This window comes from Rousettus aegyptiacus, unplaced genomic scaffold, assembly GCF_014176215.1.
Source record: "Rousettus aegyptiacus isolate mRouAeg1 unplaced genomic scaffold, mRouAeg1.p scaffold_m13_p_1, whole genome shotgun sequence".
In the NCBI taxonomy this organism is placed as follows: Eukaryota; Metazoa; Chordata; class Mammalia; order Chiroptera; family Pteropodidae; genus Rousettus; species Rousettus aegyptiacus.
Window position 1 is genome coordinate 17,563,980 of NW_023416284.1, and position 24,467 is coordinate 17,588,446.

The following is a 24,467-nucleotide window of genomic DNA, read 5'->3' on the forward strand; positions in this document are numbered from 1 at the left end:
TCCAATGAGCCAGCCACAGAAAGAAACCAGTACTAATTGGGGTAAGTAGATTAGTATCTGGTGATACCAGTGGCCATACCTTCACTTTAACCTTCTCTGTCTCTTTTAGCCTGTCCTTCAGGCTAGTTCGCATGAAGCATAAATGCTTTCTGCTGAGAATCTTGAGCCTTACAGTAGTGATTATACGAGGTTGTATGTAAATAGTCACCTCACATATTTGTCTCCTTTGAAAGTTGTTAGTACTTGCAAAGCAGTAAATTCTCAAAAACCATCATGAACATGCCATTTCCCCCCACAAAAATGAGATTTCACAGCAGTCTCAGGGTTGTTTGGAATGATAGAATAGTACATGTTCTTGGAATGATAGAATAGTACATGTTCTCAACATTTCTTCCAACCTCTGTCTCTAGTAATTTTCACCCTAATTGTCTTTAGTTACTAAATTCCATGAGCAAAGCTTAAAATTAAAGAATTCTTTTTCTTCCGATTCTCAAGGTTAATAAATACTTGTTGCATGCACACTATGCTAAGTTGTGCCAAGAGTTGAGAATTTAAGGATAAAAACATCATGGTCTCTGCCCAGGAAATGTTTGTAGCTTCTTAGAAAAGTCTGAAGATCACTGCAGTTTAGGGTGCTATGTCCAGCACAATCGGCCATGATAGTTCTTTGCCTCTCCAATCTATATCTTGATGCTCGTTCCTTTCCTCACCTCTGTCATCCCTTATATGACTGACTCTTTCAGTTTAGGTGTCACTTCTTTTTCAAGATATTTTCTCTGATCTCAGGGCAAAGTTAGACACTCCTAACCCCTCCAATATGTGTTTGCATAGTACCTAAGTACTCATTATCCTCTATTGTAGGTCCTAATTTACATTTAAGGGCAAAAACTTTTTAGCACCAATTCATTGCTGGGCACGTAATCAGTGGTCAGTAAATCTTTATTGGAATTCTACTTAGCTGACTAAGGAAAGACTCATAATAATAGAAGGAACATTTGAGCCAGTTCTTAAAGGCCGAGTAGTAGTTTCCTAGATGGATATGGGAAAGAAATTCCATGTCTAGGGAACAGTTTGTACAAATAGGTGAAAGGAAAGTCACTGTTATCTGTCATTATTTTCACCTACCTTTTCTTTTTTAGTACAGAAATTAAAAGTAAGTAAAAAACCAAAAAAAAAAAAAAGGAAGAGTTTATAAGCAACTAGCAAGGATTTCTGGTTTCCACATAGAATTTGAGACACAGGTTATTAGTTGTAAATATTATTTCCTATACCTATGCAGAGCCAGCTAGATTAGATTGGAGTTAGATCATGGGGCAAAAATAGGAAGCTGGTCCCTCCCCCACTTATATACCCAGAAGTTGAAAAAAATTTTGTCTTTTACTTGAATATGTATCTATGTGACCTGTTAATAATTTCTGTTGGTCAGCCTATCTTAGAGTAAAGTGACTTTCTTCCTAACTTGGCACTAGAGCTCACCTCTTTGGGACATCTCAGGCCAAAAGAAAGTAGTGTGCTGAATTAAGCTGAGGGCGATGTGATTAAAATAGCTAAGAGCTTACTCTCCTAGGTAATCCAATTTATATTAGTACTGCAGCATAAAAGTACATTTAAATGAAAGCATTATACTCTCATGATTGATCTTATAAACTATTGAAAATATAAAACATGTTCTCATGTTAGTGTATGATATGATGTGTTTGCCAGTAGAAGGTTTTAGAGCTGTAAATGTCACTAAAGATTTTTAAGTGCTCAGCTCTGTATACATTACATGCAATGTGTAGAAACAGTACTTTTGATAAAACGAGGCTCTGGTTAGAGGACTTCAAGTGCTGTCTAAGCTGTAGCTAAGATTCCTTTGCCAATAAATTTTATTTATATAAGCCTTGCTTGCACTTTCCCTAAATAAAATAGGAAGAGATTCACAAATTTTTATCTGTTAGTTCCCCCATTCCTTGAGGCAGTAAGCTGTGGAGGAAAAGTACTCTAAAAAGAGTGTCTTTTGTGTACAGCCATGCCACCCTGTATGTGCCCAATCTCGTCTGATCCTGGAATCTAAGCAGGGTCGGGCCTGGTTAGTACTTGGATGGGAGACCACCTAGGAAGACCAGATGTTGTAGGCATTTTTTTAAAAAGAGTATCTTTTACTAGATGGCATTTAAAAGAGATAGTTTTCTATTTCTTATAAAGTCTAAGTGAGACTTCCCTTTGCGTTTCTAAAATATAATGCATGGAAAGCTAGAATGAATTCAAGGCTTTAATTGTTCAATTTTAAAGTCATCAGTGGACTGATATCTTCCCTTCTCTCTGCTCGTTTGCTTTCCAGTTGGCACAAAGTATATATTGATTGTTAGAATGAAATGGAAATATGCTGGTCAAGGAACATTTATTGGCTTGGTTCTTGGTCAACATAATCTGAGAGATTTGTTGTTGTAGATTATGGACTTTTCAGAGAACTTAATGTATCTTTGGGAAGTAAATACTTCCTTGACTGTTTATACAAGAGCTGAAGTGAGTCCTAGAATTAGAATCAGGAGACTTGGGCTTTAGTCCTGGCTCTAGCAAGGCTTTTAACCTCTTTGATTGTCAGTTTCCTTTTTCTATAAGGAGTAGGCAATTGAGCCATGTGATCACCAAGACTCCAGTCATTATCTTTAAGTTTTATGTCTGCCTTCACAATAACCTAGAATCAGCCTCAAGCCAAGGCAAGATGGGTGTTTAAATTTGGCAGGTGGTAAACAGCAGTTACCCCGGGACCCACAAACCTATCTGTTTCTGTTCTACTCTTGTATGGTCCTGTCAACATAGATTCTACAGTACTGTTTCTGGGCTGAGGACAGAAGGGGAGGGAGAAAGGGTGGGGGAGGGAGAAGGAGGGAGGGAGGGATGGAGGGAGGAGGTGTGTGTGTGTAATGGACCTGGTTTAAACTTATTCATGGTAATACTTTTGTCTAAACTCTTCCATCTGCCTGATGTTTCTATACAACAACCCTGATTGTATTCAGACTTCCTCCTTGGCCTGCTTCTTCCAGTTTCCTCTCTGGATTCATGATCCAGAAATGTCATCCTCTTCCGTTTCTGACTAACCTCTTTGTAATGACTAAGTTTTTGTCATGTACCATTATCTGCTGCTCTTGACTTGGTCTCTCCTTTCTTGACTTTTTTTTTTTTTAAACTGTATCAACTGTGATAATTACTGCTTGGATTTATTGAGAACTTTCCATGTGCCAAGTACATTACAGAGGGCTTTTTTTATGGTCATGTTATTTAATTCCTGCAACTGCCCTGTACTGAGAAGTATTGTATTGCCCATTTTGCAGAGTAGAAAACGAAGACTCAGAGAGGTGAAGTAACTTGCCTAGTGTTATCACCAAGTGGTAAATCTGGAAGTTAAAATTTCATTTGCCTCTAAAGCTCATCCTCTTAAGCAATATCCTATATTATCTTCATGATGATGACTATCATATGTTGAATACCTGCTGGGTGCTGGGCAATGCATTTGCCTTCTTTTGCACATGTTCTGCTTTTAGACTAATATAAGTGCCAGGGTTTGAAGGTATTGGGTATTCTTACATTGGAGCATTCTTTCCATGTGTTTTTCCTTTTGTTCACTTTTCTATTTAAATGATCAATATCGTAATGTTTTTCTGACTACTACCAATATTAACAATTAAATGTTACCCAAGAATTTCTACACTTTTTTTCTTACCCATGTCTTAGCATTATTTTTTATTTGTTACCTTTGCTATTTTTTTCTGTATCAAAGCAGATGATGGGGATAAGATAATGGGGGAAATGGGGAAAGTGCTAATGAAAGGCAAAAGGAAAGTCCAGATACTAGAAATCTTTCTGTGATCTCAGTTTGGGAAACAAAAATTTAAACTGAAAGCTTCATGTTTTGAGTAGCTGTCACTTGTCGAAGGAATATTAGGGCTTTAGTACTTACATACTCGGTGACATAAAATACAGGATTTGACCTCACTGGCCATAGTTTTCTTATCTGAAAGAAGGGTAAATAATACATTCTTTACAACGTATGGTTAAGTATGGTGATGATCAAATGAAATAACCAGTGTAAAACTCCTTAATACAGGCTCAAATTGTTCCCCATTTACCTTCAGGTATTAGTGAAATAATCCAGAGTATGTGGCTCAACATCACAGTAACTTTGTGTTATGTGTGGCTTTTTTAGATTTAGAAAATTTAATGTTAGCATACATAGGTATGTATGTAAATAAAAATTTATCAAGCAGTATCCTTAATATTTCTGTATTTGGCTGTATTTAAATTAGTTATAGCTCAATAAAAAAGAAAAGTCAGTATGCAAGCTGTCCCTTTGGTTGCTATATGTAGTTAGCTGATATTTCCATGTATAATACCCAGCACATGGGGCTACTCCTTTGTATTCCCCAGTCATATGGTGGTTTTTGAACTTCAGCAGAAAAAAGAAATATATGTAACACCTTCCAAATATTTATTTCAAGTTTACTATCTTAGTAAGCTAAGATTTTAGAAATGTTTCTTTTTATTTTTAGAAAAAGTATGTTCAATCCTAAAATATTGTTTCTAATGTTGTTAATCCCCAGTATTTAGATCTCATCCTGCCTGGGTATGCCACTCACAGGTAGGAAATACAATTTTATTGCAAACAGTGAAATGTAAGAATAGTGTGAACTTTTGAGGCAAGCATGTATCTAAAATTTACCATCAAATGGACTTCTGTTCCCATTAGCCTGCTAAACATAACCCTGATGTTTTTTTGTGTGTGATGAAATTTACAAGTTCTTTTGTAGACTCTTGAGCAGGCTCCCTTTCTTCTATGTCTGTGAGTCTAGAGAACTAGAACCAAGCTCAATGTCAGGAAAAGTAGGTGTGGACTTTTAGGGCTGTGCCACTTAGCAGCTAGAATGTGGTTGGCAGTCTCCTCCCCTTCCTGCACTTCTGCTCTTCACAGCGTGCACCCTGGAATGACAGGCATTCCTGTGTGAAGAGAGCCAGCGTGAAGACGTATTTATAAAGAACCACAAGTGCCAGGCTGGGATACAGGGAAACAGAAACTCCAGCAGATTGACCCCGTGCCGTTTCCTGATGTTTGGCAGTGACACTGAGGGAGCAAAGCACATCCCCTCCTCGTGGATTTATCTTTTAAGAAAAATTTACCTTGGTCCGGGACAGTTTGTTGTTGTGAGACACATCAGACAATATAATCATGGGGCAAGCTGATGTCTCCAGACCGGTAAATCCAGATGCAGTTGGTGAGTAATAAAAGGCTAAGAAACAAAATCTTGACAGAGGCAAGGCAGACCTACAGGTGAAACAGAATATTTTATAGGGATTTGAATGTGAGGATTTTGCTGTTTGTAACTTTGGGACGTTTATAACTTTGTGAAGAATGAATGAAAACATATCAGTTACTTTTCATTTGGTTACATTTATTTACCACACAGTTTTGTTTTATTTGATCCCTTTGGAGTTTTTTTTTTTTTTTTTAATGTTGCTGGGAAACCATCTGTTAAATTCTTGACTTTGCAGAAGATAAGGGCTATAGAGACTGTTATTTAGAATTCAGTGGTGTTTTATTAGTATTTTGCAAGGTTTGGGCAATTGAGATACAGATGTAGATATAGTTACATGGTGTAGAACTAAAACTGTTGACTTCTTTAAACAGGACCATTTTAAAGAATTGATTTAATTTTTCAGACTCAGTTATACATTTTCCAAATAAGTCTCAGGCTTTTCCCATTGTGCTGGTGTTTCCATTGCTCATAAGGTAACACTTCGTTATAAACATTTCTGAAGTCAGTACTTTACCTTTGAAGTTTTATTATCTCAGTGATAACTGGAGACCAAGCTGATAATTTTAAGTGTAGCTCAGAGCTTTAAAGCTTTTAATGAAATGGAAGTCCATTGTCCGAAGACTCATCTTTCCAACTTTGTGAGATTTTGTATAAGATGAAGGTGGAAAGGTAGGAAAAAATTTTTAGATGTTCATGAAAGGGTTGTTAAATATAAGCAAAGTGGAGGGAAAGCCTGTGAACATTATACAATTTTTTAAAAACTAAAGATTTATACCTTCTCTTCTTGACTTGGGGACCAGCAGAAAACATGTTCAGTCCTAGGCTGCTTTTTTTTCCCGCCCCTAGAAATGAAAAATGTCCATGACTTTAAAGAAAAGTACAGAAGTGTATGAACAGAGCTAACACTCACAAATATCTATCTCATGGTTTAATGATTTAGTTTATAAAGGTATGTTTTCTCCTGAGAACTTGCCAGATGAAATTCGTACGGAGTATTTTTCATGTTTTACTGAATCCAAGGTGTATCGATTGCAAAATGAGTCATTCAGCAACAACTTTTTAACACTGGAGTCAGGACTTGACTCACTTTACCTTGATCACCAGGGCTGGGTCCATATCAAGTCACTAACTTTTTTTTTTTTAAATGAAATGTTTTTATAAATATAAAAAGGTATAGAGAAAAATATAAAGGACCCTCTGGGGCTACTACCCAGCTTTAGAAATGAAATTTAAAACAGAATCCTATCCCACCCACCCTACCCCTCTTTCTGTGGTCACATTCCCTAATGATGACATTTTGCTTCTTTGCTCTCAGAGGTAACCACTTACCGGAATTTGGTGAATTCACTTTGGGGTAACGAAATTCTCTTGTGATTTCTACTCCAAAGTTAACAAGTATAATAAGGACCTAAATAATACTTAGTCAGATGGAAATAAAAGAGCTTTGAAAAGCAAGAAATGGGTGAGCAGGTATAACTTGCTACTGAAGGTAGTGATATTTATGAAACATGCCCATCTAGCATCTATCTGAGTAGATAAAGTTTGATATTTTTTTATGCTTCTAAAGAAAAGTGAGAATCAAATTTATCAATTTTTCTGACTACCAGATCCCTAATAAGAGATCTATGAAGAAGAAATAGAAACTACTCAGGTACCTAACTAAAGTTTTTATGTTCTCTCTAGATTTAATTTTGAGATTTTATTTCCTATTACCTAGATAATTTGTAGGTTACTATAAGCTATTTTAATGGACAGACTCTATTATTTATAATCCAGGATGTATTCTGAGAACATCAGGACCAAGTCATAAAGGCTTAACATTGACAACTTTGAAGACTTGTGCCATTGCGTTAAAGGCAAAATAACAATTTGAAATTTAGAAACCATTTCAATGAGTAGGTGTCAGAAAAGTCTTACCTGCTTCTTTGGAAGGATAAATGCACAAACTATATTAAGACTTAAATAATTTGTTTATGGTTCTAGGCCTATAATATAGTAGTTAGTTTCGAGCTTTAAAATTGATTGTACTAGTTTTGGGTGAACCAAGTAATATAAAATAAGTTACTGATTATATTGAATCGATCTCTTATTATTGTCAAAGCACTGTCTTGTCGATGTTATAGTGGTCCCTGTATAGGTATAAGTCATATCTGTGCCCTTAAGAAGTTTACTTTCTAGTTTAGAATTTAAAATATTAAAAGAAAAATACCTAAATATTTATAAATCTGAGGTAAGACTTATTAATTTTTCTAAGTTAGTTGACTCCTTTGACTTATGGTGGATGTTCAGAGCTGTTAACCAAGAAGAGTCTGCTTTCAAACAAATAATCTTTGCATGAGACTCATATACAATTTATGTGATGTTTTGTCAGTATCCAGCTAAAGCTTTTACCATAGGATCTAACAACTGGTGAACTCATTGAGTATTCTAATGATGCATAGGAATTTATGCTGTGGTGTCCAAGAAAATAAGCAATTATCCTCAACAGTTCATATATTTAAAAAATTATCCTTAAGTGAAATATATCCACAGGAGAAAGTCTGTAAATTTATTAGAATAAACTTTCAAATAGTACTTTGTGGTTCTTTATCAGCACAAGTGCTATTTCTATATTCACTGGAATTCTTTACTTCATATCATATAAAAACAACCAGCAAATTAGCATATGTCCTTAAATTAGGCACAAACTAAAGATTTTTAATAAGCTCTACCCAGCCATTTATTTTGGAACTTCCCTCTCATTGCCTTATTTCCCATTTCTAGCTTTTCTTCTTTTCTTCTTTTTTGACCCTTCATATACCTTTCATTTATTAATTAGCCTCTTTTTTTCACTTTTTTTTTTTTACATAGGAATATACTGTTTTAAAAGATACCGTATTGTAATATTTCCTCTTACCTACATTCCTTTTCCATCATTATTTGATTTATTTTGCTCTGGAATCTCATGCATATGATAATAGGAATAGTACTGAGAAAGGTGATTTAGGAATATATCATCATTCAGAGGCAAAATCAGTAAGGAGATTGCTGGATGAATAAAATTTAATGTAGCTTTATAACAGTATTAACACGAATAAATAATAGCTACTTAAAAATAAACTAATTCATAGGACCTTAAATAAAACATTTGGCATTATTTGGTTATTAGGGTTATCAGAGACATTTCTCATACCTATCTAGGTCTAATAATAAATGCTGACTTCTGAGAAAGAAGGAGCAGGCATATTTTCTCCCATGTAATCCAGTAATGAGGAGGAAGCAATAGTATAGTAGTCTGTCGTGGACTCCTTACAGGATTTTTTGTCTTCAGTTGTAGAATACCAACCAAAAATTACTGTCCCCTCTTTCTGCTCCACTGAATTTTCTGAATAGCCTATTGTCACAACAGTGTATCTCTTTCTACTTGCACGTAAACTTTGGGAAGTTTAAGGATTTTTTCATGAGAGAATATATTACATTCTAGCACCTCACTGTAAAAACTTACTCTCAATTTGGAATTTTTATCAAAAAGCATACACATCAAGTTGTCAAAGTTAAAAGCAGCATCCCTTCTTAAGGCAGTCGTAGCCAGAAAACTATATTTTTCCAGAGTTGGAATCTCATACCTCATTGTACCTGCAAGTACTTAAAGAGCTGCTCCCTGCCTTGTCTTCCTGAGTTCTTTGCCCAGTTCTTTCTCTTTCCCAAAGATCCGAACCATGCAGTATTCCCAAGGAAGTTATGGGCCTGTATGAGACAAAACCTGCTTTGTTCATTAATGGCAGCTTTGCTTTCTATAATTTTGTTGCTGTTTTCTAAAGTAGTTCTTTAAATCCAACAATAATTTTTTAGAAGGCAAAAATGAATAAGCACAAGAGTATAAGTACCATAAATTAATATTCTCCATTTACAAAGTTCTGATGTGTTAAAATGCTCATTTCAAGCTACACAGGCATAAAAGGTATATACACAGACAGAACCACTAGATTTAAATATAATTAAACAATATATGTAAGTCAGGTCATTATGGTGTATACCTTCAACTTAAAAAAAAGATAATTAGTACCTCTTGATAAATGGAGTATGTATCTTTTTGTACAAAACTATAGATTAAAAATTTTTGACGAATAATTATTTTAAAAGTTTTATGGGTAAAATGGGAGAACTTTATATACTTAAAACAATTTTTAAAACTTAATAAGGTATAAGAAATAGTGGTAGAACTAAAACAGACCTAAGAATTTTGTTGCTTATTACCAAGCCTAGTGAAGGCTATGTTGAAAACTAAGTTTTCTAGTGACTCCAGTTGCCTCTGCCTTATCTTTGCCTTCCAACATGGATGATTAGGAACTGGTGCAAATTGGATTATAAAATGAACACTGTCTTTGACCTAGGACTTATTGTTGAACCCTGTCTTATCCCTCATCTCTAGGAAATAATATAAGTATAATATATATCTATAGCAAATAGTTAATACTTTATCTAAAGATGAAATAATGTAAATACTTTTTAATAAGACTGTGTATTTATTTAAAATCATCCCAGAAATTCACCTGGAACAACTAAACTTGAACTAAAAAAACTTGAATTAAATGTTAGCTAGAAGAAGAGGGAGTAAGTAGTTTAAATACCAGGGCATAGTTTCAGGGTACTGATCAAACCGGAAACTGCTCAAACTGGAAACTCCAAAATCTAATTTGGGTAGTTATCTTCCTCTCCCAACCTCCACCCCTTTCAAAAAAACATGAAGACCTCTAACCCTGTGACATGCTTTTCTAGTGGCCTACAGCTGCATGACTCAAGGAAAAAGATGTTTTCTTTGGAACACACAATCAAAATTAAAGCCAGAATCCTAGACCCTGTTCTCTGGCAAACAAAGGGAAACAAGGAGGGAAACTGCCTCGTTTTGGGTCTCATGGAAAGCAGAATGAGGCCATAAGGCCATTTAAAATTTTATAACTAGTTTAAACAGAAACAATACAATGTCCAGACGTGACTCCAAGCCTGTATTTATTCCGTCAAATTGTAAAGGGGAGGGAGATGGTCATAAAATTAGAGTTGTTGACAACAAATGGTTGCTATGCAAATTTGCTTATGAACAGTTTCAAACTGACCTCTCTTTATTTATCAGTAAGAACAAATTTGAGATATGATTATATCATTAAAAATAAAAGAGGGATGATTTTTAGGTACCCAGATATACTTTTTGTTATATAATTTATTCATTTGTCAGTTTCTCTTTCTACTGCAGTTTTCTAAGTGATGCAATTGGATTTCTTCCTGTCAGACAAAAACTCATTGTGAGAAGCCTGAACTAGTATACTGGTTTTAATGGATGCAAGAATGTTCTGCAGATTAGTAACTTCAATTAGATCTAGTCAGCCACTGCTATCAAGGATTTTTGCATATTTTAAAACCCTTCATTCTGTAGCTGGAAACTTTACACTTGGTGAATTTAGATCACCATTAAATTTGGTCTCTAGTTCCTTTAGCATAAAATAGTACTCCTGGCAAACAGGGTGGTATATTTAAAAGAATGTAGGCCTAGGAAGAGGTATTGTTTGGGTACTCCGAGTCTACTCACTTTAACATGTGTCATTACTCCAAATACCAAAGTAATATGTCCTGGAGTGGTTTAATTTGCTTACTATTTCAGACTCTGATTTTCATGTAAGAAATAATTTATTTTTTTAAATAATTTATTTTTATAAGAACTCAATGTGCCAAAAGAATGGTTTTCTTCTGTATATTTTCATATATGTTGGACTTCATTTATTAACTGTCATGGTTGGAAAGCTCCAGCTTCCCACTGTAAAAAGTAAATTTGTTTTTTTCCAATTATAAAAGCTACACATATTCATTTTTTAAAAAATACACAAAAAATATAGGAATCTAGAAGAAGAAACACAAGTCTCCCATAATCCTGCCACCAAAATATATTTACATTTTGGTTTAGTTCCCTCTTTTTTTTTTTTTTTAACATTTTAGCATAGTTTAGATAATATGAGATATATATAATTAACATATAAATTTATTTCTACTTTTAATCTAGGATTAATTACTCTAGAAACTTAATGATTATATATTGTTTTATATAAAACTTTTAGTTAATTTATTAATATACCTATTGTACATTTAGTACATTGCCAATACCCTAAATAACACTATCAGAAACAACATCTTTGGGCAGCTTCTGTCTTCTAAAGCTAAGTTTTATAGACTTTTATGTAAATGCTATGAGAACTTAGGCTTTTATTAGAGAAAATAGTATTATATAATTTATACAGAGTTGGAATTAAAACTTGAAAAAATGTATTCATGGCCTTAGCTGCTATTCTAGTTATAAATAACACCTAGTTAGGTAACAAAAGAATATGTGCCCAAATGGAATTCATGGTGGTAAACCAAAACCTGTCCCATAGATTGTTCAAAGTTGGATTTAGGCAGATTGCTGAGTAGGTCTTTCTTATGAATTCTGCCATTAGTCTATTTTGAGTCTGCTACCTTCCATCCTTGAAAATACTCTTGGACTAAGGTAGGGAAGGTTTCAACAGGCTGCCTCTCTACTATCAATTACTCATTTGAAGATCCCACCCCTCCTATGTCAGATATTTGATGGAATCAAGTTTTTGTGATTCCCCTCTGGTGTCAGCATAATAGATTTTGGGGAGAAAGAGAAGATAATCTACCTCTTTCCCTTTCCTTAGGAATGACTAATCTGCTTCATCTTCTTTTTCTGATATCTTTCATGCATGAGAACACTCCCTTGCTTTATTTCCTTCAGCAGGCACCTACCTAAGCAGAGAATGTGTGGGAAGAATTTTATCAACACTTTATTTTAATCAGTTATAGGTGTTGCTCTTGAATAATAGCTAAAAGTTGAGTCTCCAAATTACTCCCAGACTAGTCTCCACTAAAAGTACCTAAGAGTATTACTTCAGAATTCTGTCCTATGTATGTTATCAATAGCATAAAGAATCTGTCTCAGTTTGAAGCAAGATCTAAAGAAATATGATGCACAGCAGTCAGTGAAGAAAGACTCCAAATAATGGCAACAATTTATGAATAAAAATATCAGTAATATGATATGAAAATAATGTACAACAGTCATCTAAATCATAAAAGTTGATGGCTACATCCAGTGTAAGTACAAAGTAATGACTTCTAAGAGAAGCAAAGGAATTTGAAGTAACTATAACTAGGTGGCAAATAAGTTTACAAAGAAGCTTTAATAAGAAACAACTTTTAGAATTTTGACAACAATATTTGGGATGAATACCAAACTGTTAAAGTAAATAAAGTAAATAAAATAGAGATTAATACCAATCATCCAGGTTATTGTAAGAATTAAATCCTATAATGTGCCATTTTTGTAAATTATATCCTAAAAGCCTTTGCTAGTGAATGAAACCAGATGTTGGAAATACTTGTAGCATTTCAGCTTAATCTTTATTCTGAAGGTAGTATGATCAATAGTATCGCTGGCTTTGAAGTCAAAGCAACTTGGATTTGAATCTCATCTATATCACTCATGCTATAGGCAAATAGAAACCATCTAAAGAATTAAAAAAAAAAAAAAAAGGCAGTCCAACAAGGAGGGAAAAGGCCAATGAAATGACATTTATAAAGATGTAAAATTAAATTTAAAAATTCAACTCCCAACTGAAAATACTATACTTAGTGCAAATATCCTTCAAAAAATGATGAAATAAAATTCTAGTTAGAAGCACAGAATTGCAGAAAGAAATGCAGAGTACCTAAAAAAGCAAATATGTAGGAAATATAAAATAACATTTTTTATTAAAGCAACAATAATAATTTTTGAATGGCTTATTGTTATGTGACTGCAGAAGTAACACAAAAAGTAATAGAATTGGAATGTAAAATTCTTGCATTGTTCAGTAAGTAGTAAAAGTACTTGCATAGATTGTAATAAGTGGAGGATGCACAGAACAATGAGACAAATAGAAAATAAAAAGCAAAATGGTACACCTAAGCCCAACTGTGTCAGTAAAAACATTAAATGTAAATGGACTATACAGTCGTAAAAGACGACAATTGTCAAACTCAACAGAAAAACAAAATCAAGGCAAAAGTGTTAATAGAGTAATATATGGAATTTCATAATAAGAGGGTCAATTCAAAAAGAAGATATAACTCTAAATTCATATATACCTAATCACATAGCTTTTAAGTACATAAAGGAAAAAGTAATAGAACTAAAAAGAAAAAGAGACAAATTCACTTTCATATGTAGAGCTGTTAACAACATACCTTTCTTGGTAAATGACCATAGAAGCTAACAACAAATCAGAAAGGACGTTAATGATTTATACACCTGATTACCCAACTTGACCTAATTGACATATATAGAGCACTACACTCAGTAATTGCATAGTACACTTTCTTTCCAAATCTACTATATTATTTTCCAAGTATGCGTGGAACATAACATAAATCTGGAAAAAATAACTGCAAACTTTTATATTGTTTATTTTTAGTTTAAACTATATCTGAGACTAAGAAACAGGAAGACCCTTAGAATTCTTCATAGGAATACTATACTTGAATAGGAAATGCTGGAATGAAGCTATAATTTTCTAGTTTATTCTTTTCCCAACAAACTATTAGCTGTATAGAGAATGTCTGCCTCTGTCTCTCTTAAATGTATCAGGTTTCCAGATAATAATCTAAGATTGGGTGTAACAAACCTGACTTATAAGAATCACCAGTGAAGATTTTTAAAAACAGATTTCTGGGTCCCATCCCCTGGACATTCTGTATTTTCAAAAGGCAGCTGGGCTGATTCCAAGTATTTGGGAATCACTGAAATAATGTTCTGTTTGTCATATAGAGAGGAGAGGGGGAAGAATATAAGAATATGAATTAGTGAATTTGGGATAATAGCTGAGTCAGGACTGGGCATGGCTGAACCCCATTGAATGAGGCAAGAGGCATATCCACTGCTAAAAGTTTTATAAACATGAAAATTAAACACATTTGCATAAAGCATTAAAGAAAAAAACTTACTCTTTTGACTGACTGTATTCAGTGACTATATAAAGAAGAGGGCTATTAGTAGATATAACAGTGCACGTATTCATTTTTTATCATAAGCTCTTGGTATTTTCCAAACACTGTACTTTTTAATATAAACAGAACTTGTTTTGAGTGAATATGCTAGCATGCATAAATATATTTGCTTTTGTTATTTTGAATGGATAAGAGGAAAGGGACACAAATAGATTGTTCACTATAATGAGGAATTAAAAGAGATGAACTAAGATCTACTTTAAAAAGTAGGTACCTAAGAAGATAATGGAAGCTTGCTAGATTGGCAATTTTTCATTTAAAGATTTTACAGACAGGAACTTTTCTGTAAATATGTTTCGATCTAATATTCATAAAACTTGATGGCTTATTTTCTTCGTAAAAGTATCACATAGCCCTAATAACCTCCTTTTTCATGTTATTAGTCTGTTTTGTTTTGTTTTGTTTTGTTCTAAACCTACCCTAATACTTTTAACCAAACAAGCATTTTCCCTTGTGTCTTTTTGGAACTGAGTGAACTTCACTCAGTGGATGGGTTAGCAGGACATTCAAAGTTTCAGATCCTCCTTGCCACTGCAAGTAAGGCTACTCTTTGGGAATGAGCAGCTTGTTACTTAGCTCCATTTCTGAAAGAGTTATCAGTAACATATGTTATACGTTATACTATGAATGCTCTTAAATGTCTTGAAGTCTAATGTTTCATAATTGGGAGAATACTGTCTTAGTTAAAACACTAACTCCTAAAAGCAATACCATGTGTTCATTCTTGGGGGTCCATCCCATGACACCATTGAGGGGAAATTGTTATGACAGGTTTTCTCATGTCTCTGGCAACTAAACTTTTAAAAATACATTCAGTGCTATAATCAGATTCTGTTGCATTTCATGTAAGGAGTTAAAGTACTTGAGGCCCACGACACTCTGGAGTAAATCATGCAACTAGGAAGAAAGGAGTCACTCACTGTTCTCTGTCATCTCGATTGTTGCACTTCAGTAGCCAGGACCCTGAGTCATCTTGGATACAGCAGAATAATAAATGCATCAGCAGTCATTGCTGCGGTCACTGATAATTACAACTGTGTAAATCTGACCTTCATCAATGGATTTCCGTAAACTCAGATCTGTCAATTGAAAAACGATTGTGGTTTCTAAAAAAAATTAATACTTTTTGATTGTGTATTTTCTCTTATTTAAAAAAATCTAAAATATTAAAAAAAGACTTAGTGCATTGATTCCCCTTTAAACACCCCCCCCAAATGATATTTGCTCTAGATGTGAAATCGTTTACAATAAACATGTTAACTTACTACATGCACTAATCTGGTATGTGGTCCTTCATGTATTTCTATAAAGTAAAGGTTCCACTTTAATTCCAGGACTGTTATTCCACATGACTCTTTTTTTTCTTCTCCTCTAGACTTCTCCAGAGAACCCTGGGACAGTAGGTGGAGTGCAAAGCTGTATTGTGTTGCCTTCCTTCTTTTTTTGTTAACTTCCTGCTGTTTTTTAAATTATTATTCTTGGCCCAGTCTTGGCTGCTCCTTTCTCTGCCACTAAAGCTACCTAACTAAACCCTGCATGTATGGTATTATGAGGGACTTATTTATAGTGTGTCATTTCAATCCTGCACATTTATCATGTCAATTATGTTTCTTGTGAAATCCTTAAAATCAGGATTGTCCCTAAAGCAATCTTGTGATAGGCAAACTAAAATCTCACCTCTGCCTTCCAAAAAAAATTTCCTTCCATTTTAACGCACTCTCTTTCTGTGCCCCTGCCCCGTACCACAAGACCCTTCCAGTGCTCCAGAACTGCCTAGGGGCTTGTAAAGGGAGAAAATAATCTGAAAAACAGATATAAGTAAAGCATTGACACTTTATGTGTTATCCCTTCTCAGAACTATTTATATCCTGAAAGAGGAAGACAGGGAGGGGACAATTTAACAAAAAATAATGACTCACTAATAATGGAATTCCCTGCTTCAATGACATGGAGGTAGTAGTGTTAGCTGGGACAGGCCTTCCTCCATGCCAAAAGGATGAGTGGCAACAACAGTAGGCTGCATCGGGGCAAGATCTCATGCATATTGGGAAGACATCCACCTTTGTATATATATAGGCCTTTAAGAGATTTTGAACTGGTTGTGATCATCTCATCGAATTTTTGTCCTGAAATGTTGTCAGCTTGGTTTGGTTCCTTTTAAATTTATCTGTTATGAATTTTAATGTTTGGTGTCCATGTGATGTCAAGGAGTCTGACTGTCTGCATGATTGTTTATCATTGCTCTAATCCTTTCCAACTATCACAGGAAGAGAGGGGAAGGGACATTTTCAAGCTTATGCTGAAATAATAAATTGGCTATTCTCTTCCCTCTCTTCCTCTTGCTATGCAACAGAAGAGGCAGACCAGCCCACTGCAAACCCAGGCATGATCATGGACAGTGTGGAAGCAGGAGGAGACACGACACCTCCCACCAAGAGGAAGAGCAAGTTCTCAGGCTTTGGGAAGATCTTCAAGCCCTGGAAATGGCGGAAAAAAAAAAGTAGTGATAAATTCAAAGAGACATCAGAAGGTGAGATATTAAAATACATGTATGTTCTGAGTTCAATAGTTCCGTATTTTAGAAGTACTTAACTTTTTCATTCTTTGCCCAAGCTTCTATAACCCCCTATTTGAGGAGGAAATTGAATCTTTTAGACTTAAAAAACCAAGTGGTCATTCACTGAGCCTTCTGTACTAAGCCTCATTCCCCAGTTGGCATTTTGATGAGATTAAAGTTTATCCATCCAGTGGTAATGGAGTTCTTGAACTGTAGCAAATCTAAGATGCTTCTTTTTTCCTACTCTGGCCACTTCTTCCCAGAACGAGTTCATCCGTAGATACCTTATTATTGAAATTTCAGTTAAAAAAAAAAAAAAAAAGATAAGATGTTAGGATTAAAAAAGATTATGTAAGGATATTTCCTTTTAGAAATGCCACTTTCCTGGTAGCATAGTGTGTGAAAAAAATTAAGTTTTTAAATTTAAAGTTAGTTTTCCTGTTCTTTTCTTTCCAGAGACTAGAAAATTGAACCACTTTATTCTTTAACCTGTGGAGTTAGAATGCTTAAAGTTGACATTTAACTGCCACATTTCTGAGTGCTGTTTTCCAATTTAATGTTAGTTTTAGAGCGAAAAATATCTATGCGGAAACCAAGAGAAGAGCTGGTTAAAAGAGGGGTTCTGTTGGAAGATTCTGAGCTGGGTGAGTTTGCATATAAATAGCATATACCTGTCTCTTTACTCTTGGTCTTTGGTTCTGGCTTGGCATTTGAATTTCCTCCCTCCTTCCCTCCCATCCTTCTTTCTTTCCTTCCATTATTGCTGTTTTTGAGAGGGAGCAGGGCTTTAAAAAATTGTTTATGCATCTAGAATATATTTTTTAAAACAACTGTGAGAAAAGGACAACTCAATAGAAAAGTCTACAAAAGCCTTGAACAGACAGTTCACTAAAGAGTATGTACAGATGCCCAATAAACAAATAAAAAGGTAGGTTTGTTTGTTTGTTTTTCACTTTGTTAGTAATTAAGGAATACAAAATAAAACTAAAAATAATCCTACATATAAACTAGAAAACCTAAAATTAATCAAATGGCCAAGAACAGGAGGTGAGGGTATAAATAAGTGGAATTAACATACAATTGTTGGTGGAAGTATTAAAGTGGAATGATTACATTGAAAAACAGTTTACATAATCTATGAAAGCTGGAGATAAATAAACCTATGTGCAAATATGTCCAGAACTTGGCATTTATCCAATAATAATGTATACATTTGTGTATCTAAATGTACAAATATCCCTGTAGGAGCAGTATTTACTAACAGCAGAGCAAAATTGGGAAGAACCCCAGTGTCCATTAATAGTTAAACATATACATAACTTGTGACACATTTATAAAATGACATATCTATACAATAGCAAAAACAAACTAAATCTACATGCTGTAATATGAATCTCAAGTAATATTGAACAGTTGAGTCAGTCATGAAAGAATATAAATTATATCATTTCTATAAATGTAAAGAAAAACAGGCGTATTAAACTACAGTGTTTGGAGATGGCTGCTTAAGTGGTTAAACTTCAATTAAAAGAAAAAACCATGACAAGAGTTGAGAATGATTGCTTTGTGGGAGAAGGAAAGGTATGTTACTAGGGAGAGAAGGAGGCTTTAGGGGTTTGGAAACACTTCTTAATGTCCATGATGATCACACAGGTGTTCTTGTAATATTTCATTGAAATTTACATTTATCTTTTACATTTTTCTCTACTGGGTTATACTTGACAATGAAAAATCTAAGATCTTTCTATAGAATTCAATGCTATACCATCTATGTTTATTTAAAGAAGGCAGATATTTTGTGGGAATGAAAATATCTGATAAAGGAAAAATAGTAAAACATAAGCGAAAATAACTGATTTTTTGTTTTTTTACAGAATATTAACTTAGGTGTATTTTATTTCTTCTAATAATTTCCTCCTGTTTCTTTTATTAAAGTCTGTTTTCTTGCTTGGAGGGAAAAAAAACTGTTCACCTTTCCTTGCAAGAACCAAAGTTATCTGGCTGTGATCTTGAACTCTGAAATTGAGTGGTTGGTGAAGGGTCCTTGGGGCAGGGCAGACATTCTCTGTCCCTGTACGTCCTCAGCTTCGTGCTAGCTGCAGAACTGTGTCGTGTCCTTTTTTTTTTTTTTTTTTTTTGACCAGCTTTGTCTCATGCCCATATCACTACCCTTCTGTCTGTCTGTCATAAAGATCATGTTTTGGTGTTCAACTCTCATTGCTGGTTTAATAATGTCAGGACTTTCTGCGATGTGTGACTTTTATGAAGCAGCTTTCAGAAGAGTTCAGACTGTAGTACATTGGTTAAATTTCATTTCTCTTTATTAGAGTTACTTTGCATGAAACAAAACCTAAAAACCAAGTTTTAAAAATATATCTTATCCTTTGGGTGATGGGAGAAATGAGCTCAGCTGACAGAGTATTAAACTTTTACAGTTTTGAACTGTGTGAATGTCTTGCTTATTCCCAAAATTTAATTTAATTATGCATATTGATGATTTGGTACCTCAACTATATAATAACTAAGCAAAAGAAACAAACTTGAAGGAAAAATAATACTAAAATATCAGCCCTGATTACCTCTGGATGTTGAGATAGAAATATGGGGAGTAGGAAGAGTTTTTATAGTTCTCTGAATTTTCTACATGATTGGTATGAACATGTATAACTTTTGTTTTATTGTGAGTCTTTTTTTACAGTAAGAAAAAATCTTCTAGGTATTTAGGTAATTAACTACAATTATAACAACTCTGTTGCAGTAACTTTGGTCCTTGCTTTTTTGATAATACCATTCCTCATTCCATGCCCTCTCCCGCCTCTCATTTATCTTACTCACTAACCACAACCTTTTGTATTACATTTTTTTTGTTTTTCACCTTCATTCATTGTTTTTCAGTCTCTTTTGCCCTATGCTTCCTATTAGCTCTTGATCCAAGTTGTTTTTAGCCTAGAAGCTCAAAGGGCCAATTGATAAATGAGTTACAGCCATTTGACAAATGCCACTCTGCCAACCAGAGAACTGATCTAAGTTTTATTATATTAGAGGAAACTCAGAAATGGGCCTTAAGGCATGCATGGCTTATATATTTCCACATTAGGCCAAAAACAGTGTTTGAACTTTGAAGTCCTTTTCATATTTGAAGATGGTTTTTGGCTTGGTTATGATTCAAATTTGATTTTATTAAAAATACTTAATGGATTTTCTAAGTTGGTGGGGGTAGGAGGCATTCATGGGCATTAAATCCAGATACTACTTCTACTCCACTCTGTTAGCATTGCAGAAACCAAACTCTTTGTATTAAATATAAGAAAATTTAGAGTACAAAACCCTTATTAAGTAACTTGAGAGAGAACTGATCACTTTTGCATATATTTTACTAGTACATGCTGAGTATAAACCAATTAATAATGTCTTAACCTTTCACTATATGGTTTTCAAAAGTAGCGATCTTTGTTGGCTTTGTAATGATTCATTGCTTTATATTCTAGACAGTCCTGTTTTTGTTATTCAGTGCTCATTTGCCTTAATCTCTTCACTACTTTTAGCCCAAGCTCCACCTCTTATTGAGACTTCATGAAGAATGATACTGTCTAATCTCCCAGTAGGAAGTGGTAGGCTGGGGTGAGGGAGACTGGTTGTGAGAGCTTGAATGACTAACTTAAGAGACATTAAAATGATACTACCCGAAGTGTTTCACTATGGAAAGCAGAGAAGGATACCATCTAGAGAGCTTGTAGTTCCAATCCCCATGATACTAGTGAGACAGAGTTTTTTGTCTCCAACCTCAGTTTTTCCATTTCTCTCCTCAAAAGGAGTCTAGAAAACCTCACGGTAACGGAATGTTTGTCTACTTGTTCCGTGAAGGAATCTTAACTTAGTTTTCATAGGATGAATGGTGATTCCAAAGCCTCCGGCCTAGTGATCATTCCTACAGTTTAATTTGTCACTCTGTATCAGTTAAATTTGTCACCGTATATCATGTTGACCTCTGATCCATCTGTCAGTCCTACCCCTTAATCACCACTCCTAACTTGTAGGCATCTTCTGCTGCTTTTAACAGTAGCTCAGTGTTAAAATCACTGCATAATCCATCCTCCTCACAGCTCTCAGAGTTAACCTTCTAAAAGAAAGATCAGGTCATATCTCTCTCCTGCTTTCCTTCATTGGCTTTCTGTTTCCTACAGAATCCTGCCCAGGCTCTTTTACATGGTGTTTGGAATCCTTCATAGCTTGGCTCTTGCTCGCCTCTCCTGTCCTATCCGTAACTATTTCTCATGTGCATCTATTCTCCTGCCAGACCAAAGTAGTTGCTAGTTCTCAAACATGTCAGATAATTTCCTACCTTCATACATGCTGTTTCTTCCTCCTAAACAGACTCTCCTCATCTTGTCATCGTGTGATAGGCTCTTACTCCCTCTGTAAAATCCAGTTTAGCTGCCGCTTTCTATGAAGCTTGCCTAACTCTACTCCTACCCCGAGAGAATGATTTCTTCTTTCTTCCCACATCACTTCATCTACTATAGCTCTTAATGTTTAGCATTGTAATTACTTATACAACAAGCCTGTCTTATTCGTGTAGCAAAGCATCTGGCACATAATAGGCAATCGGATGTTTATTATAAAAAGGAATTACTTAATTTCCATTACTACTATATAGATCCAAATGATAATAACAATCTAGATCTAAATAATAAGCCAAAACCAGAAGAAGGGGAAATGGGATAAGATGACCACGCCATTTCCATCAGTTTGTTCTTTCCTTTCAGACCTTGCAGCTGGTGAAGATTCAGGGAAGTTGAGCAATGCCGTGTTGAAGAATGGCCATACCGCCCCCATAGGGAGTGCCAGGTCTTCTAGTCCAGTCCAAGCAGAGGAAGAGCCAGGAAGAACAGCAAGCTTTAGGAAGCCTGTTCTAGAGGAGGACCCAAAGAAGCGACTAGGTAAGAAATTCTGGATTTTTAAGAGCAATGGGTTAATCATTCTTGTTTATTTCATGGTTTTGCAAGAGCCAGGGGATAAATAAAATCCAGAAGGAGTTTTGCTCTTTAGCAATCCTCAACTAGTTGTAACTATAACTAGAATTTCCCCCATCTTATTCTTTTATTCATGTAATAGTTAAGTTTGTGATTCTCAAGGACGGGAGGAGACATTAAATATTAGAAATCTATAGAACTTTTTCAATCTATACACTCCTCCTCCTTCACCCAAGGGATTCTGACATGCCTCCTCTTGGCTCTTGTGTGAAAGATCACTATGCTGACAACTCTCTATTACTGATTGAGAAGGTTTCATGTACTTTAAGTGTGTCAAGGTTGGGGAACTTTTGCTTGTAAACTAATATGTAAATTGAATAATGGATTAAGTTGACCAGAAGTCGGTAGATATGTTAGCATTTTCAGTTTGTCTTGTTATTTCTTTTTAAATCATATCTGTTATTACACAGGCTCAACTGGAAGCCAGCCTAATTCTGAAACAGAGTCCGTTCCTGAGAACGCACCCAAACAGCCTTTACTTCCCCCTAAAAGACCCTTGTCCTCTTCTCACGAAGCAAATGAAGGGCAAGCAAAGGATGTCACTTCCTCTGGCAGCACAGCAAGGCCCATCTCCTCCACTGCCACCACTGCCACCACCACCGCACCTGCTGCCACTGTTGCTGCCACAAACCTACCAAAAACTGTTGTTAATTCCTCGGTCCCTCCCTCCCCAGCACCCAGGACTCTGCCTCCTGCTCCTGTCAGCACGAACACTACTGCTGCCCCCAGCCTCCCTCCCGCGGTCCCTGCCAAGCAGCCCCCCGTCCCTCCCCCTAAACCAGCTCACAGAAATAGCAATCCTGTCCTTGGTGAGTGGGTCTTTAAGTTTCGTTGTTTGGGGTTGGATTTTGTTTTGGATAGTTGTTTTATTGGATTACTGATAAAATATTGACCTATGAGAGAGTTCTCCATATCTTGTCTCTTTGAATGTGTTAAATATAGAGAAAAGTTGTGATAGTGAGGCAGAAAGCTATGGAGACAGGCTGAGATCAGATAACACTACAATTAGGTTCAAGTGTGGGGGGATTAATACATATTTTCCTAAAACAGTGTTTCTGAAATAGAATTTATAGTTTTATAGTTTGGGGACTGGACATGTGAAGATCACAACAGATTTGACTGGCATGGAGAAAAAGTTTCTTTTTAATCTACTTTAAAACTGCCAGTGCGTGCCTTCAGCATAAGCCCAGTAGATGAAAGAATGATTATATAGATGGCCGTGTAACTTGTGATTCAGTTTCTGACATAAAATCTTCATGGGGAACTGCAAAATAGTTTATTTAAATTGTCCTGATAAGATCATGTTTTATCTTGGGAGAGTTAAGAATGCTGCTCATAAAATAAGTGGTGGAAGAGAGAAAGCAGGGAAAATAATTGGTTTTAGTAAATTTTTTATATTTACCTGAACTCCTACATGGGTACACAAATGCATACCTTCTCAGAGGAATTCCAAGAAAGGGAGGAGAGGAAGGAAGGCAGTTTTTCAAGAAAAATGATACTAGGCTTAGTACTGCTTGAAGTTCTTGTTAGTGATTGGAGGAATAAAACATATTCTTGTTAAATAGCTAATACCAAGCTGCGAGGAGTGACTAGAACCTTGAAAAACAGGCTTAGAATTCATTGTGACTATGACAGGTTGGAGTGATAAAAAGAGGATGAAGGTTATTATTATCACCCCACCTTGGAGGGGTAGTGCCATGCTGACTTATCTTTGAGGAACTTGAGCTTTCATATACTTATTTTCAAAGCCTCCTCATGAAATAGAAAACCGATTTTATCTGTTATATAGTTAGGGCTATTAGACCATGAAGAAGTCGTGACTCACTTAAGGTTGCAGTTAGTGAAAGATGGAAACATATATAGGCTTTTCAGCTCTTTTTAACTCTGTTCTGTACACCTGTGTTCTCAAACTGTTGTCTGGACAGGTGTTCTGATCACAGTCCCCTGGAGGGCTTATTAAAACAGATCGTTGGACCCTGCCCTTTAGTTTCTGCTTCAGTAAGTCTGGCATAGGGCCCAAGAATTTGCATTTCTAATAAGTTCCCAGACGATGCTGATGCATATACAGGGACCACACATTGAGAACCACTGCTCTAAGAGTAGGAGTATACCCTACTCTTTTCAGAGTAGACAACATTTTTAAAAATGATATTATGTGTACTATATCCTGGGCTAAACCACAGGGGCCATTCTTGGTCTAAGGTGAATAGCCCAAAGCAATAGGCTCTGTGACTGAGGGATCACCATCAATCCATGAGTCGTTATCAACAACAGGAGAAAAATAGGACTGTTCACAGAGTTTATATTAACGTTAATAGATTTGATTTAAAGGACTGTCCTTTATTCTATAGCTATGACATTATTCTTTGGTGTTAAAAGGCCATGTCCTTCATGAAAGGATTATGTTTATAAATGGTTTACTTAATATCAAGTCTTGAAAATATGAAAAATTGACAACATGAGGTTGGTTGAGAATTTCTTTTTGATTGTATTGGTCCCAGACGTCCAAAC

General features: G+C 35.2%; 1 protein-coding gene and 1 pseudogene across 5 annotated transcripts in view; both read left to right on the forward strand.

The window, feature by feature from the left end:
- PHACTR4 (phosphatase and actin regulator 4) overlaps window positions 1-24,467 on the forward strand; it is a 75,636-nt gene that overhangs the window by 34,440 nt on the left and 16,729 nt on the right. For 2 of the 5 annotated variants that reach the window (XM_016132014.2, XM_016132015.2), the window contains exons 3-6: window positions 16,720-16,896; window positions 17,487-17,567; window positions 21,690-21,863; window positions 22,367-22,765. In XM_016132014.2, the coding sequence (XP_015987500.2) occupies window positions 16,720-16,896; window positions 17,487-17,567; window positions 21,690-21,863; window positions 22,367-22,765 (831 nt within the window). Of the gene's footprint in view, window positions 1-2,912; window positions 5,253-15,741; window positions 15,770-16,719; window positions 16,897-17,486; window positions 17,568-21,689; window positions 21,864-22,366; window positions 22,766-24,467 lie in introns of those variants that run through there. The other 3 variants (XM_036230817.1, XM_036230799.1, XM_016132012.2) reach the window with 3 other exon arrangements.
- On the forward strand, window positions 2,002-2,120 carry LOC118606743 (annotated as a pseudogene).